Source organism: Narcine bancroftii, chromosome 6 (genome assembly GCF_036971445.1).
Source record: "Narcine bancroftii isolate sNarBan1 chromosome 6, sNarBan1.hap1, whole genome shotgun sequence".
NCBI classification, from domain to species: Eukaryota; Metazoa; Chordata; class Chondrichthyes; order Torpediniformes; family Narcinidae; genus Narcine; species Narcine bancroftii.
The window spans coordinates 7,075,312-7,089,524 of record NC_091474.1 but is presented as its reverse complement, the minus strand read 5'-3'; the positions used below and the strand labels follow the sequence as shown (position 1 = coordinate 7,089,524).

The 14,213-nt window shown below is 39.4% G+C and overlaps 1 protein-coding gene across 3 annotated transcripts in view; it reads right to left on the bottom strand.

Annotated features, from left to right (window-relative positions):
- Positions 1-14,189, bottom strand: part of cse1l (CSE1 chromosome segregation 1-like (yeast)) — a 38,749-nt gene extending 24,560 nt beyond the window's left edge. Inside the window, exons 1-3 of one of the 3 annotated variants that reach the window (XM_069883785.1) lie at positions 14,085-14,189; positions 4,857-4,952; positions 1,528-1,670 (exon numbers count right to left, since the gene is read on the bottom strand). In XM_069883785.1, coding sequence (XP_069739886.1) covers positions 1,528-1,670; positions 4,857-4,941 — 228 coding nt within the window. In that variant the 5' untranslated portion in view covers positions 4,942-4,952; positions 14,085-14,189. Of the gene's footprint in view, positions 1-1,133; positions 1,339-1,527; positions 1,671-4,856; positions 4,953-13,531; positions 13,652-14,084 lie in introns of those variants that run through there. The other 2 variants (XM_069883786.1, XM_069883787.1) reach the window with 2 other exon arrangements.
- Positions 14,190-14,213: the final 24 nt, after the last annotated feature.

Here is a 14,213-nt window from a genome sequence, read left to right as displayed (position 1 = left end):
CTAAAAGGCTATCCACAACATTGCATCAGCTGCATATTCAATAATCAGAATGCTTTTATATTTACATCTAACCTGTAATATACTGCTGACTACAGACTTCCCATTACATAAGCAAACCTCCTATTAATTTTGGATCCAATTTGCCTGCTTGTGTGGAATCCCATCAACCCTAACCTAATGTGGGACCATGTCAAAGACCTTTATGAAACCCATTTACATCACATTAACCACTCCTTCAATAGTTACTTTTTCCAACAAAAAAACAGAATTAGTCAAACAGAATCTTCCAACATCGAATCTTTGCCTTTGCAATTGTAGATTAATCCTGACTTTAATTTCACCCTCCCCTCCGCCCCCTCCCCCAGTAAATTTCCTGTCATTGAGGTTTAGACTAACTGGTCAATATCCAGGCTTACTCCCACTGGTCTACTGGAACAAAAGGTAGCAAATTTGCTGTTTTCCAATCACCTGGTACCTTGTCATCTCTGTCAGAGTTTCATTAATCTCCTCCAATCACAGTTTGATCAAGTCCTTGGTTATTTATGGACTTTCATTCCTGCTGAGGAATCTAATTTTTAATCTCTGTTACCAGAATTTAACCATCACAAGTGAAGCTTTATTTATGAACTTACAATAGTAATCAAGTTCTCTGGCTTCATATACAGATTGCCCCTTGATGAGCCCAATACTCGACCTGATTACCACCTCTCTTAATATGTAAACAAAAATCCTTGGGTTTTTCTTAATCCTATTAACCCTCAACATTTTGTGGGCCCTGCTTGCACTAATTTTTCTTTTTAATACAAGAACCTCCTAGATCATCTAGCCTCCTGAAGGGACTTCCTCATTTTCAGTGCTCCTTTATCATGTGCTTTCTTTTTCTTTAAACCATGTCTGCAATCCCCTGTTCTTGCCATCCTTGACGTTTACCCTTAATGGAATAATGTTGCTCCTGACTCTCTCAATTTCCAGAAAGCAGATTTATTTGCAAGTAATTTCCCCCAGTTAAATGTTTGCTCAGTCTCCCTAGCGATAAACTTAAGACAAAAGTAGTTGCAATTACAGCAGTTGATTGTTTGCTCCAGATTCCAGCATTTGAAATCTTGTTTCAATGATATTGAAATTTGACTTACTCCAATTTACACTGATTTTCTGGACTATCCTTCACCACTAAAATTTACGGAGCTCTGGCCTTTATCCACTGACACATCTGCCAAGCTTCATTCCCTGGGATTTAGTCGAGTACTGGCCATCAAATAATCCATCAACTGGCACAAAAAGATCATCTGGATGTATTTTTAGAAGATCACTATAAGCCATCACAGTTGAAAATTCCAATTTGTACAACTCCTTTGCACAAATACTCACTGCAGCAGATGCAAAAAATTAAAATGTCAAAGTTGGAATGTATCTTTTTCATTTCATTCATTCATTTTCTCTTTACCATAGGGGGGGAAGGGAAGGGCTTTAATTTCGTTTCATCGTCCACATGATTAAGGATCAACGTAACTGCCATTGTCTACTTACAATTCGCCAATTTCTTTTGATGTAATTCTTGAAAGTTACACTTGAACACACTTTCATGACATTATCTTGAGACTTTTCCACAAGTGTTAGCAGCAGTAATGGATAATTCTGGTTTCTTTCCACTGACTCAAGGAACTTTTCAGCTTAAAAGCAAGAGCTGCAGTTTAGTTACGTGCTCAGAAAAACTTCTCACATCCTACTTGCTCGTTTATTCAAGGAGAAGGCAAGAGTTCAAATTCTTAAAATCTGTTTGATGGTTCATTTTGGCCACGTGCGAAAGAGTTCAAAAATCTTACAATTTTCAAGCAATTAATTATTTCGATTAATTTAACAATAATGTGTGGAGTCACATGACCTCTCCAGCTGGAACCTGGTCGGAATGTGGTTTGGGGAGGGCTATGTGACCACTCTAGCAGAAACCTGGTCGGAATGTGGTTTGGGGAGGGCTATGTGACCACTCCAGCTGGAACCTGGTCGGAATGTGGTTTGGGAAGGGCTATGTGACCACTCTAGCAGGAACCTGGTCGGAATGTGGTTTGGGGAGGGCTATGTGACCACTCTAGCAGGAACCTGGTCGGAATGTAGTTTGGGGATGGCTATGTGACTACTCTAGCAGGAACCTGGTCGGAAGCCACCACATCTGAAAATCAAATTCTAGATAACCTGTGCTAAGCTCTCAATTTGCAACTGGCCTTCTCAAAAGATCATAGATTTCCACCGTCTCTGTTGATCCACTGACCACCCCAGGGGTGGGGGGGCGGGGTGGGTGAAAGGAAAAATCCCTGCTGGCAGGTCGTTCTCCCCCCCCCCCCCCAAAAAAAAATAACAAACCCAAGCTTCACTCGATGTCACTAGTTAGAGGAGATGCCGGAGAATCAATACCAAGGTGTGTGCCAATAATGGGTGTGGGCTTTGAGATGTACATTGATTGTCATCACACTGTGCTTCTTTCTTTCCTTATTTAATTTAGGTGCCATATATGCACTAGGTTGAGGAGTGGTGGGGTACTGTTATTGTTTTCCTCTACTGTGTGGTTCATAGATATTGCCTGTTTAATTTGTGTCTGATGTAATTGTTAGTGTACCCTGAGTGATTAGGATTCCCTGTGGCAAATTTCCCTTGCTGGTAAATCAAGGCTGTTCTTACATCAGACCTGTCTAAATTGTTCCTCATACAACAATGACTGACCAACATAAAAAGACTGGGATTGCCTTATCTTATTTGATTTTGAAGTGTCAGGGTAGTCAAAATACAAATCTCTGTAAATGCCTTCAGGACACTGCACTCCATATTATGGAAACAAATGTACTCAAATTTTAATGCAACTCTGACAATGGAGCAGATACTGTTGAGTTCACTACATTAGGATTTGACACAGACATTCAAATCCTAGAAGCAATTTGTGACAAATAAATTTAATACGAAAGCTCCTGAATTATTATAAAAAGGCCAGGTTCTAATTGTTGATATGCACCCCCCTCGCGCCAAACTCAAGGATTTGTAACAGATTATCTTTGCCTGTTTAATTTTATGCACACTTAAACTGCCCTATTAATAATATACATAGCACCTTGCACTACTTAGCAGCCACATCTTTCAATGCTAAGTCCAGTGTGCAATCTTATTGCTCTCAGAAATATTTAGCTCTGCCTTTTTGGTCTTAGCACCATAACAATGCTGTGGAATTTTGTATATTATTTGCAAAATGTGGATATCTGCTTTCTGGTCGATAATCGAATTTTTTAATAGAAGCAATAAATTTCAGATTTATTCTCATAGTACATACATGACATCACATACAACCTTGAGATTCTTTTTTCTGCAGGCAAGGCAGAATTACCACTGATTGGTAGTGCAAAAAAAAACTATACACAGCATATACATATAAACAAATAAAGAACTGAAAACATAACAAATGTAAACAAACTGCAATACAGAGAGAATAAAATAAATCAATAAGTGCACAAGTAACAGTTCTTGAATGAGTCCCTGATCGAGTTTGTTGTTGAGGAGTCTGATGGTGGAGGGGGAAGCAGCTGTTCTTGAACCTGGTGGGGCAAATCTTGTGGCACCTAGACCTCTACTGATGGCAGCAGTAAAGAGGATAGAAAGTGTGCTAGGTGTTGTGGATGCTTGAAGAATGTTGCTGCTCTCCAACAGCAGCATCCTGTAGATGTTCTCAATTGTGGGGAAGATGCTGCCTGCCAGTGATGTCCTGGGCTATGTCCACTACCTTTTGGAGGGCTTTATGCTCAGGGCTATTGGTGTTTCCATACCAGACCACGGTGCCGCCGGTCAGCACATTGTCACACTTTCCACCACACATCTGTAGAAATTCGCCAGGGTTTCTAGTGTCATACCAAACCTCCACAAACTCCTAATATATAACCTTGTGATACATTATACCAATTGATTTACCATATTGTGAACATTAAATTTAGTGCACTAGATTGGGAAAAAAGTGCAAGTTAATCAGAGCTTCAGCCCAAAAAAATATTTTGGATCTCCAGAAGCAAAGAGATTGTACTTTGATCTCCTTCCACATGAAGCAGCATTCACCACTTGCATTCAGTGAGCTCAATGTTGTTTCCTCAACACTGAAGAAATCAGTATAGATTGGGTTATTGCATTGCAGAAAACATGCATTCAGTCCACAGGCATAAACTTAAGTTCTCAGCTCCCTGTCATTTGAATTATTCATGCCTCTTCTCTGATCTTTCTGTGGCTTCTAACACTGGTAAACAAGTCTAATGCAAGTTTGGCCAACAACAATAGTGTCTGGGCACACTGCAACCTTTAGGACTGGCAATCGAATTATCTGAATTTAATTCATTCACTCTTTGCTTCTGCATCAGAACTGGTCATTTTGGATTTTAGTTCATTTTTTGTCTTTCAGCAAAGCCTGGTCTGCTGAGCATATTCCTTAACTGCGCCATTTGTAACGGAAAGCTTAACCTGATTCTAACTATCAAAGCATACCATAAATTGAAGTAACTATTAGAGAAAAAAAAAAATCACAAAAAATTGAAACAGTGAGATGCAGGACAGCAAGTTTAATACAGGTATCATGTGAATAGAGTCTGGATTTTTCAGTGCACTGAGAATTTAATCAATCTCTGTAGTGAATTGCTGAGTTGGGACCAAGAATGTCAACAATGACCAAAGACTCACATTTGAAATAGTTGCTAAATTGCAATCTACATTTTAACCAGTTGGGCAAAATTTGCACAGAGCACTACTTTAAACATGAATGTAATTTTTCTGAAGAAAAATGCATGAATTAAAAATGGATATCCAGACTTTAGTTTGGCTTCAAAATAAGCGATTACCTGGTCTCCTTACGGCAGGATCTGGGTCAAGGGTCTTCTTCAGAAATTCAGACAAGGATTGTAAATTGGCATCACTGAGATCCATCGTCACAAATTCTAAATGGAAAATGATCGTGACATGAAATTAATACTCAACACACAAGAGTCTTCTGGCCACATCGATTTCCCCAGCAACAAGTATCCTGAAGGCTACAGAAAATGAAGACAACAGGAACCTATACAGCAGACTCTCTAATAACAGATAATTTAATTCCTCTTAAGTTTCATGTGCTTCTTCCCTTTGGATAAAAAAAAATCAGAATTTTAATCTGAAAGTAAGTTTCAGCAACAGGCTCTGTTCTGTCCGTCTCGTTATGAAAGTGATCATCAAAATATTTTCTGGGGAAGGGGGACAGGTTGCACTGCAACTAAAGAGGAACCAATATCCTGGCAAGGAGGCATGCAAATAACTTTTTGTTTGGAGGGGGTAGGACACACTGGGGATTGGGAATAAGAGTGAACAGGTAGAAGAAGAGATGGCTGGCAGACAAGTAGGGACAGCTGGTAATGAGTTTGTGTGGAAAGATAGGGCAAAATTACAGCTGTGGGAATGAGTTACAATAACACAGGGACAATAAAAGTAACAAATACAGTATTAAAATTTTTGCATTTGACCACAGCATTCAAATAAAGTGGATGACCTTGTAGTACAGCCACAGATTGGCAGGTACGATGTTGTGGCCATAAGTCAAGGTAATAGGATGGATGTCATTGGGAGCTGAATGTTAAAAGGAAAGGCAAGTAAGCAGAGGGTGCAATGTGGCTCTGTTGGTGTGGAATAACATTAAATCATTAGAAATTAGTGATACAGAATCATTATGAGTTGAGTTAAGAAATGGCAAGGGCAAAAATACATTGTTGGCAGCTATCTACAGACCTCCTAACAGAGCATGAATGTGAACAACAAATTACAACAGCAAACAGAAAAGGCAGGTCAGAAAGGCAACTTTAGGGTAGTCATAGGGGATTTTTACATGCAAGTAGATTGGGAAAACCACGTTGGGATTCAAGAGAGAGAATTTGTGGTATGCCTATAAGATAGGTTTTTAGAATAGCTTGTTGATGACCCCACTAGGGGATCAGATGGACTGGATTGGATGTTGTATCATGCATCACAGGGAGCTTAGAAATAAAGGAACCATTAAGTGGCAATCATCACATTATCATAGAGTTCAATTTGATATTTAACAAGGAAATGTGTTGGTATGTCAGTAAAGGGAATTACAGTGGAATGAGAGGAACTGGCCATAAAATATTGGAAAGATGCACTAGTGGAGAAGACGGCAGAGCAGCAATGGTTGGGAGTTTCTGCCAAAAAAAATGAGGAAGGCGCAGGATAAATAAATACTGCAACAAAAAAGTCAAAAATTCAAATGGAAAAATGTGGCAGACAGGGAAGTCAAACCAAAAGAGGGCAAGAAAAAATTAGTGGGAGGATAAAGAATTGGGAACTAAAAATCCAGGTACAATGTCAGAAAATGAACTTTGGTAAAAGAAATAAATGGGAAAACTTTTTTTTTTTTTTAAATGGGAAAAAAATTGATACTTCCCCAGATGCAAAAGAACCTGGGAGTCCTCCTCATGCAGGATAGTTTGAGGGCAAAATTGCACGTTGAGTCAGTGGTGAAAAATGAACTTGAAGCAGTGATGGGATCCTCATTGAAGAATGGATGTGCTGCCCTTGTAGAGTGGGGAGATTCACAAGGATGATTCTGGGAATGAAAGGGTTATCACAAGGAGCATTTGACAGCTCAGCCTGTCCTCTTTGGATTTTAGAAAAACGTCAAATGCTGAAAGGCATGGATAGAGATGCTGTAAAGTTGTTTCTCGTGGTGGATGAGTTTTGGACAAGTGGGCACAACTTCTTAGAACAGACATGTGGAAGAATTTCTTCAGCCAAAGGATGGGAAATGTGTGGAATTTGTTGCAACAGGTAGTTGTGGAGGCCAAGTCATTGGGTGTATTTAAGACAGATTGAAAGGTTCTTGATTAACCAAAGAATCAAGAGTTATGGGGAGAGGGCTCGCTCAGCAGTGGGGCTGATTGGTTCAGATCGTGATTAAATGGTGGAGCAGACTTGATGAGCTGAACAGCTCATTACTTATGGACTTAATTTGACTGCCCAAGATTTTAATAATTGTTCAAATACTTTCATTCTTTTCTGAAATAACAGCTATGATCCTGGCTCAACATATCCTAATGATTAAATTGTCCCAAATGATACCACTCCATTGCAAAATTAAATTTCTTGGAGCCCCTCTGCTTATACTCGGTTGGGATTTTACATGGACAGCTAAGACAAAGCCACCCTTTTTTCAATTAACCAGTAAAAACATGTTTTTCTTTATAACTACCTTAATATCCCTTGATCATCCACAACTGTTTTTGACTGAGTTACAGCCTTCTTGGCTAGAGAATTCCAGAATCATTACATTTAAGATGAAGAAATAAGTTCTCCTCTTGGCCCTAATGGCCAACTCCTTAATGTTAGACTTTGTCCTCTTGTTCATTATAAAAGTAAAAAACAATACTGGAGAAACTCAGCAGGCCAAACAGTGTACTTTATGTTGCAAAGATATATAACCAACATTTTGGACTTGATCCCTTCATCAATATTACCTTACCTTGATGAAGGGTTTGAGCCCGAAACATTGGTCATTGTATCGTTGCTACATCAAGTAAAATTTTGACCTACTGAGTCTCTCCAGCATTGTGTTTTCACTTCAGCCAGTGTCTGCAGACATTCACGTTTTATTCTCCAGCAAGTAGAAGCAATATTGTTGTCGATATATTGAAAGCATTTTCAATGAGACAACCTCTAATTTTTCTTAACCCTGGAGAGCATTGACCTAGTGTGCTTAATTTGTCCATGTGAGACAAATCCTCCCATCTCAGAAATCAATCTGGTAAGTCTACATTGCTCTGTTGTGGAAAAATATTCCTCCTTGGGGAAACAACCCTGCATACAATATTCCAGTGCAGTCTCAGAGGTCTGCCAAAGCTAACTTTATTGCAAGACATTTGAACCATTCACCCTCTTTATTGGCTAACTTTATCTGGTGATTAACTGAAAGGTTACCTCCTCATTTGTGTACAAAGTCATTAGGCTCTTTGAATCATGGATTTTAAAAGCTCCTCATTTTAAAAGTGATCACCCACTTCTTTCACCTGAAGAAATGATTTCACATTTTCATCATTTGCCATCTGTCACACTCTTGTTACGTAGTTCAATTCAGGACTTTCTGTAGCCTTCATCGGTCAAGGTTGACCTTTCAGCCCAACTTATCCATCCCAACCAAGCTGCCTACTTGTGAAGCCTATTTTCCTACAAGTGGCTCATACCTCTGCCAACACCTCTATCCATATAACAATCTACAGGTTTTTCTTTAAACTTTGCAATTATATTCACCTCTACCACCTCATTCCACATCTTTTTCAATCTTTCCCTCCAACCTTAAATGCATGCCCTTTCGGTTTTAGACTTCCCTAACCCGAGAAAACAATTTACTTTATCTATGCCCTTTGATTTTGTATAGCTCAGTAAGATCCTCCCTCAGCCTTCTATGCTTCAAGAGTATAGCCATCTCAACCAATGCTCATAATTCAAGTTCATCAGTGTCAGTAATATTCTCATGAATCCTTGCTTCACCTTTTTCAGATGATATTTATGTAGTTGGGTGACCAGAACTATACACAACACTGTAACATGATTTCGAAGCTCCTGTGCTCATTGTCCTGACTCTTGAAGTTAAACATGTCCAATATCTCCTTCAGCACCCTGTCAAGCTATGTTGTCACTTTCATGGAACCAAGTACTTAACCTCCAAGATCTTTGTTCTGCAACATTCTCCAGGGCCCCACAATGTACTGTGAAAGTTCTGCTTTGGTTTAACCTATCAAAATGCCACCCCTTACACTTGCTCAAGTGAAATTCCATCTGTTATTCCAATTTATTTAAACCCATCTGCAATCTCAGACAACCTTCTTCATTGCCTAATTGGGAAACTTGAAAATAATACTCCATGCCATCACCCAAACCTCCATTGGAACCCCAATCCACACATGCACAAATTACTTACTCCCAATCCAGTCATTTTATCCCCACCCCCTGATAGTCATCCGTTAATCCATACCAGTACAAAATCCAAATCCCATTTACTCATACTGAATGACCTTGTCTGTTGCCTGATTGAAAATGTTAAGGTCCAAGTACATCAGATCTTATTTGTTCACCCATATTTCCAGTTACAAACTGCCTCAGAAAAAAAAAATTGTCTTTCAGAAATCCATCTTGACCTTGCCCAATACCTTTATCAAGTTTTCTGCTATCTCTTCCATAATGAAAGATTCTAGCAAATTCGACTGTATCGAGTTCAGGCTAATGCTGGTCTAATTCCCTTTTTTTTCCCCCACACTTTCCTTTATTAAATTGTGGAGCTAGATTTGCTACTTAAACTGTGATGGCAACATGACATGCAGCACTTCCACAGAACTTGCAAATCTAAATCAGGTCTACAGATACATCAGATTTGCATCCCATTAATTTCTCCAGCACAACTCTTTTACTTTTGCTACTTGATTTCAAGTTATCTCAATATCCATTTTACTTCATTTTTGTGAAGACCATAAAACATTAATTTTTCTGCCGTTTCCTTATTCTACAGAATTTCTCCTTTCTCAGTTTTTAAACAATAATTTTTCTCTTTACATACCAAAAATTCCCTCCCTTCTGATTAATTTCTTGTTTCCCTGAAATTTGCTAAAACCTCAGCCTTTGGTGTTTTCAAGTGTTGTTCATTGTTGTCCAAGTGTTGTTCATTGTTGACATTGACCTATCATCTTTCATTTTTGTTAATCCCTAGTGGAACCTCTTTTCAGGCTTTGCGCCACTAAGAGGATATACGTTTAAACAGCTTTTCTTTTGGTATCCTTTTCACTTTTCACTTTATTCTCCTTTGCTGAATTTTAAAATGTTCTCAATCTTCAGGAGAAGTGCTTTTTTTGACAATTTAAACCTTTTGTTTTATTTTTAGGGATGGAATTAAAATGATAGAGAGTAGGAGTCAATGCAAATTTACTTCTGATGAATTGAATGCAATTTTGCTGGGAAGAATGTAAAAATGAAAGTGAAGGTGAGGTACTAAAAGGAGCAGAAGAATAGAGAAACCTGAGAGTAGTGTGTAATAGTTTGCTGATGCAGGATGCAGGGAGAATTAGTCAGGATCCTAAGGTGCATATGAAGTAGAAGAGTAAGGGAGTTACAATGAACTACAGAGCTACATCCCATTGGGACACGACTCTTCAGTAAAGTTAAGTTATGTCAGGTCATGCAAAATGAATCCATAGATGATGGATTTTATCTCAAAGAAGCTGAGATATATCCCTTGGAACAGAGGAATTTTGTGGGAGATCTGATGCAGGTAATTAAAATCAAAAACATATTCAAAGAGTCAAGAACTCTGAAATTATAGGATTGAAATGAATAGCAAAAAAAATCAAAAGTGATGAGTAAAAAAAAATGTTTTCTTCACAAAGTATGAAGCTTTATGTACATTAGAGCTTGGTGGCTAAATTTGCGGATGACACCAAAACAGGCAGTTAGAGCTAGTAGTGGTGAGGACACGTGAAGACTGCAGAGAGAATTGCCTAGATTTGTAGAATGGACAATGAGATGGCAGAATGAAATACAATGTTGGGAAGTGAACAGTCAAACACTTAAATAGACAGATAGACTATTATTTAGAAAGGGAGAAAATTCAAAATTCAGAGTTGCAAAGGGACTTGGGCATCCTCATGCAGGATACCCTAAAGGTTAACCTCTAGGTTGAGTCATCAGTGAAGAAAGCAAAAGCAATGTTGGCATTCATTTCTAGAGGAACAGCATGTAAGAGCAGAGATGCATTGATGAAGACTTCACTTGGTGTACATTTTTGGGTGCTTAATTTGAGAAAGGATGTGTTAGCATTAGAGAGGATTCAGAGATTTACTAGAACAATACCAGGAATGAAAGTGTTAGCATATGAGGAGTGCTTATTGGACCTTGGACTGTACTTGTTAGAAGACAGAAGGATGAGGAGGGGTGAAGAAACCTCAGACACATTTTGAATGTTGAAAGGCCTGGACAGAGTAGATGTGACAAAGTTGTTTCCCAAGGTAGGGAGTCTAAGACAAGAGGCCGCCATTTCGGGATAAAAGTGTCAATTTAAAACAAATTTCTTTCCCAGAGGGTCACGAGTCTGTGGAACTTGTTGCCACAGGCAACAGTAGAAGCAAAGTTGTTGGGTGTATTTAAGACAGAAATTGGCAGGTATTTTGATTAGTTAAGACATCAAGGGTTACAGAGAGAAGATTGGGGAGTGGGGCTGAGTGCTAAGGATCAGCTCATGATTAAATGGCAGAGCAGACCCAATGGGCCAATTGGCTTACTTCTCCTCTTAGATCTTGTGAAATGAGTTAGGGTTCAGAAAACAATCAGGTGGAGGCAGATTCAATTCCACATTTAAACGGAAGTTTGATAAGTCTCTGAAAGAATTTACAGGGCAAAGGGCAGGCAGCTGTAATTAACAGAATTCATTCTGCACAGAGTAATGAGGACTCAACAATTCAAAATTGTCTTCTGTGCTGTGAAGATTTTCAAATTATTTTTAGTCACAACTTCGCTTTTCCTATTGTTGTTCATCCCTTAACATCCTTTTTCCATTCGCTTCTGTGCTATCAAATATCCTAATTTGGCACTTTACTAATGTTAATTTTAATCATAAAACATATCCACAAATTAGATTAATATTCTCTAATTTTGAAGAGTTTAAAACTATTAATGTGCAGACACATTAGCAAAAATATCTGTATTATACCACAAATGCTCTTGGATATAGAACTGAAAATATCTAATCAAATATTAGAATTGGGAAGATTATGTGCATTTGAAATTGCAGCACCAAATGAACATTCAAAATGGAGCCAAGCATACAAGAAAACAGTGTATATTCCATTCAAACTGTTCTATACTGCTTCTATGTCAGTTCCCCACAATACAATTTCTTGATTTTAAAATATTTAGTCAATGTAATTATCCATTCTTCAATGTTCATAATTTCTTTCCGTAAATCCTAATAATGTACTGAAAGGCAATAATTGAAAAATTATACTTTCAAAATGCAACTATATCATGTTTGTTCAAGTACTATTGTCGAGCAGTATACATTTCAGTAATAGGAAATGTTTGGGAAACATTCATAATATCCATGCAAGATCCAAAAGACAATACAAGGATAAACAAAAACAGCAAATCAGTGTTTCTGTACTGATAAATTTATATGGCATGGTTAAAGAAGCTCATCAATGTCAATGCCATGCATTAAAATCAAACACAGGGAATATTACATAAAGGCTGTCTGAACATTAAGGAATGCCTGCACTCAACATGGAGCAGACTATTGAATTAAACTGGAATGTATTATCACAAAGGTGAATTCCAAAGAACGTGTTCTGACTACAAGCACATGAATGCAACAGCACTGAAAACAAGATATGTACACGTTGTCATGTTGGGATTCAGAGATGCTGGCCTTCACTTCAGGACGACGTCGCTGATCGACTCAAGCTACACAAATCAAACAGGATAATTGAATCCTTCCAGACCACGTCATATTCTCCAACTTTGGGTAACTTGCTCGGTTTTTTTCCCCCTGTAGCATCAGAGCTGGCCAATCCTGCTTGTTATTCATTTTTGATCTTGGATCAGTTTTTCCTTACTTTATTAGTACAACCAAGCAATGCTGGACCTGTTCCACAGCCATACAGTTATAAATCTTAACACAAAGCAGAATCTGCCTCTGAAATGCCACATTTACTTTGGCATTGAACATTAAAACACAGTACAAGCCCTCTGGCCTGCAACAATCTATTTAGTTTACAGATATTCTTTTTGTTCTAGCATCCTTTCCCCAACCTTGTCCAAACTGAACTTCATCACACCTTGACAAAGGACCCAGGCTTGAAATGTTAATTACCTGCATTCTCCAGCACTTTTGTGTATCGTACTACAATCACAGCAGCTGCAGACTTTACTGCTTAATTTGTAACTTCCTTCTTTTCTAATTTCAATGAAGGGTCTCAGACCAGAAACATGAACTCCCTCGCCTTCCACCAATTCTGTCTGATCTGCTGAGCATTTTCTATTTTGGTTCACCAACGTCCAAAAGAGAACAAAAAAAACCCACAAAAACTGGCCTTTATAACTTCAGTCTAGTTGACTCGGATTCGGTTACATTTTACTTGAAATTGCAGAAGATATCAAAACTTTTTTTGTGTGTCAGTGGGAATGGATTTTAAAAAAAAACTTTGTATTTATTTCGGTTACAAATTATGTCCACTGCTATTGATACTGGAGTGCAACCAAATAGGACCACAAATGCAATGCATAGCTATGATTATCATGTTCAAATGGACCAGGAAAACCTGACAAGAGATGTTTCTAAGAGCTAATGTCACACATCGCTTCCAATCTAATCTTCAACTTGAAGACAATATTTCGTAATTGCCCAAAACGGATAGAGTAACTGAAGGGTTCTAAAAGAAATATGAAAATACCTGAAAACTAATTCCCACACTTGGCAGCGTGGTTAATTACTTACGGCAGGTTTTGATTTGATCATCAAATCAGGATTTGGTCACGCCAACCCATTTACAACGGGCAGCCTGTACCGTCAGGGCTAATCCTGCAATAGAGAAACTCCCAGGCTTCATCCAGAACAAGGCCCTGGACCTGCAAGTCTCTCGAATAGACGAGAGGCAAATATCCGATTGACATCCAGTTCAACCAATTAGAGCGTTGGGAGAGGCGCCGTTCTCCGCATTTCCACCAATCAATGCGAGCTCCCGCTTGAAAGAGGCAGCGCTCCCACCCCCAACTGGCGCATCCTGTCAGGGCCGCCGATCCGGCCAAGGCCCCGAAACTGCGCCCTCCCCCCACCCCGGAACAGAACCACCTCAGTCAGGGGAGCCCACACCGACAGAGGCCGGGCCCAGGAGCCCCAGTGGCAGCCCCGCCACCTTCGAACACCGCGAAATCTGCCCGGCTTCTGAAATCGGGCAACCACGTCCAAGTCAGCCGCCGCTAGAGCAGGTTAAGGTCCGACCCCCCCACCCGCACCCGCACCCGACGCTCCCACCACCAGGCTGCTCTACCTTCTCAATCAACGCGACTTCAGTGGCACAAGCTCGCCTTCCAGTTCAAACAGAAGGAAAATGGCGCGCTGCTGAGCGCAAGCATGCGCAGTGGTGCCCGGTCGCTCACCGCACGTCACGCCGGCGCAT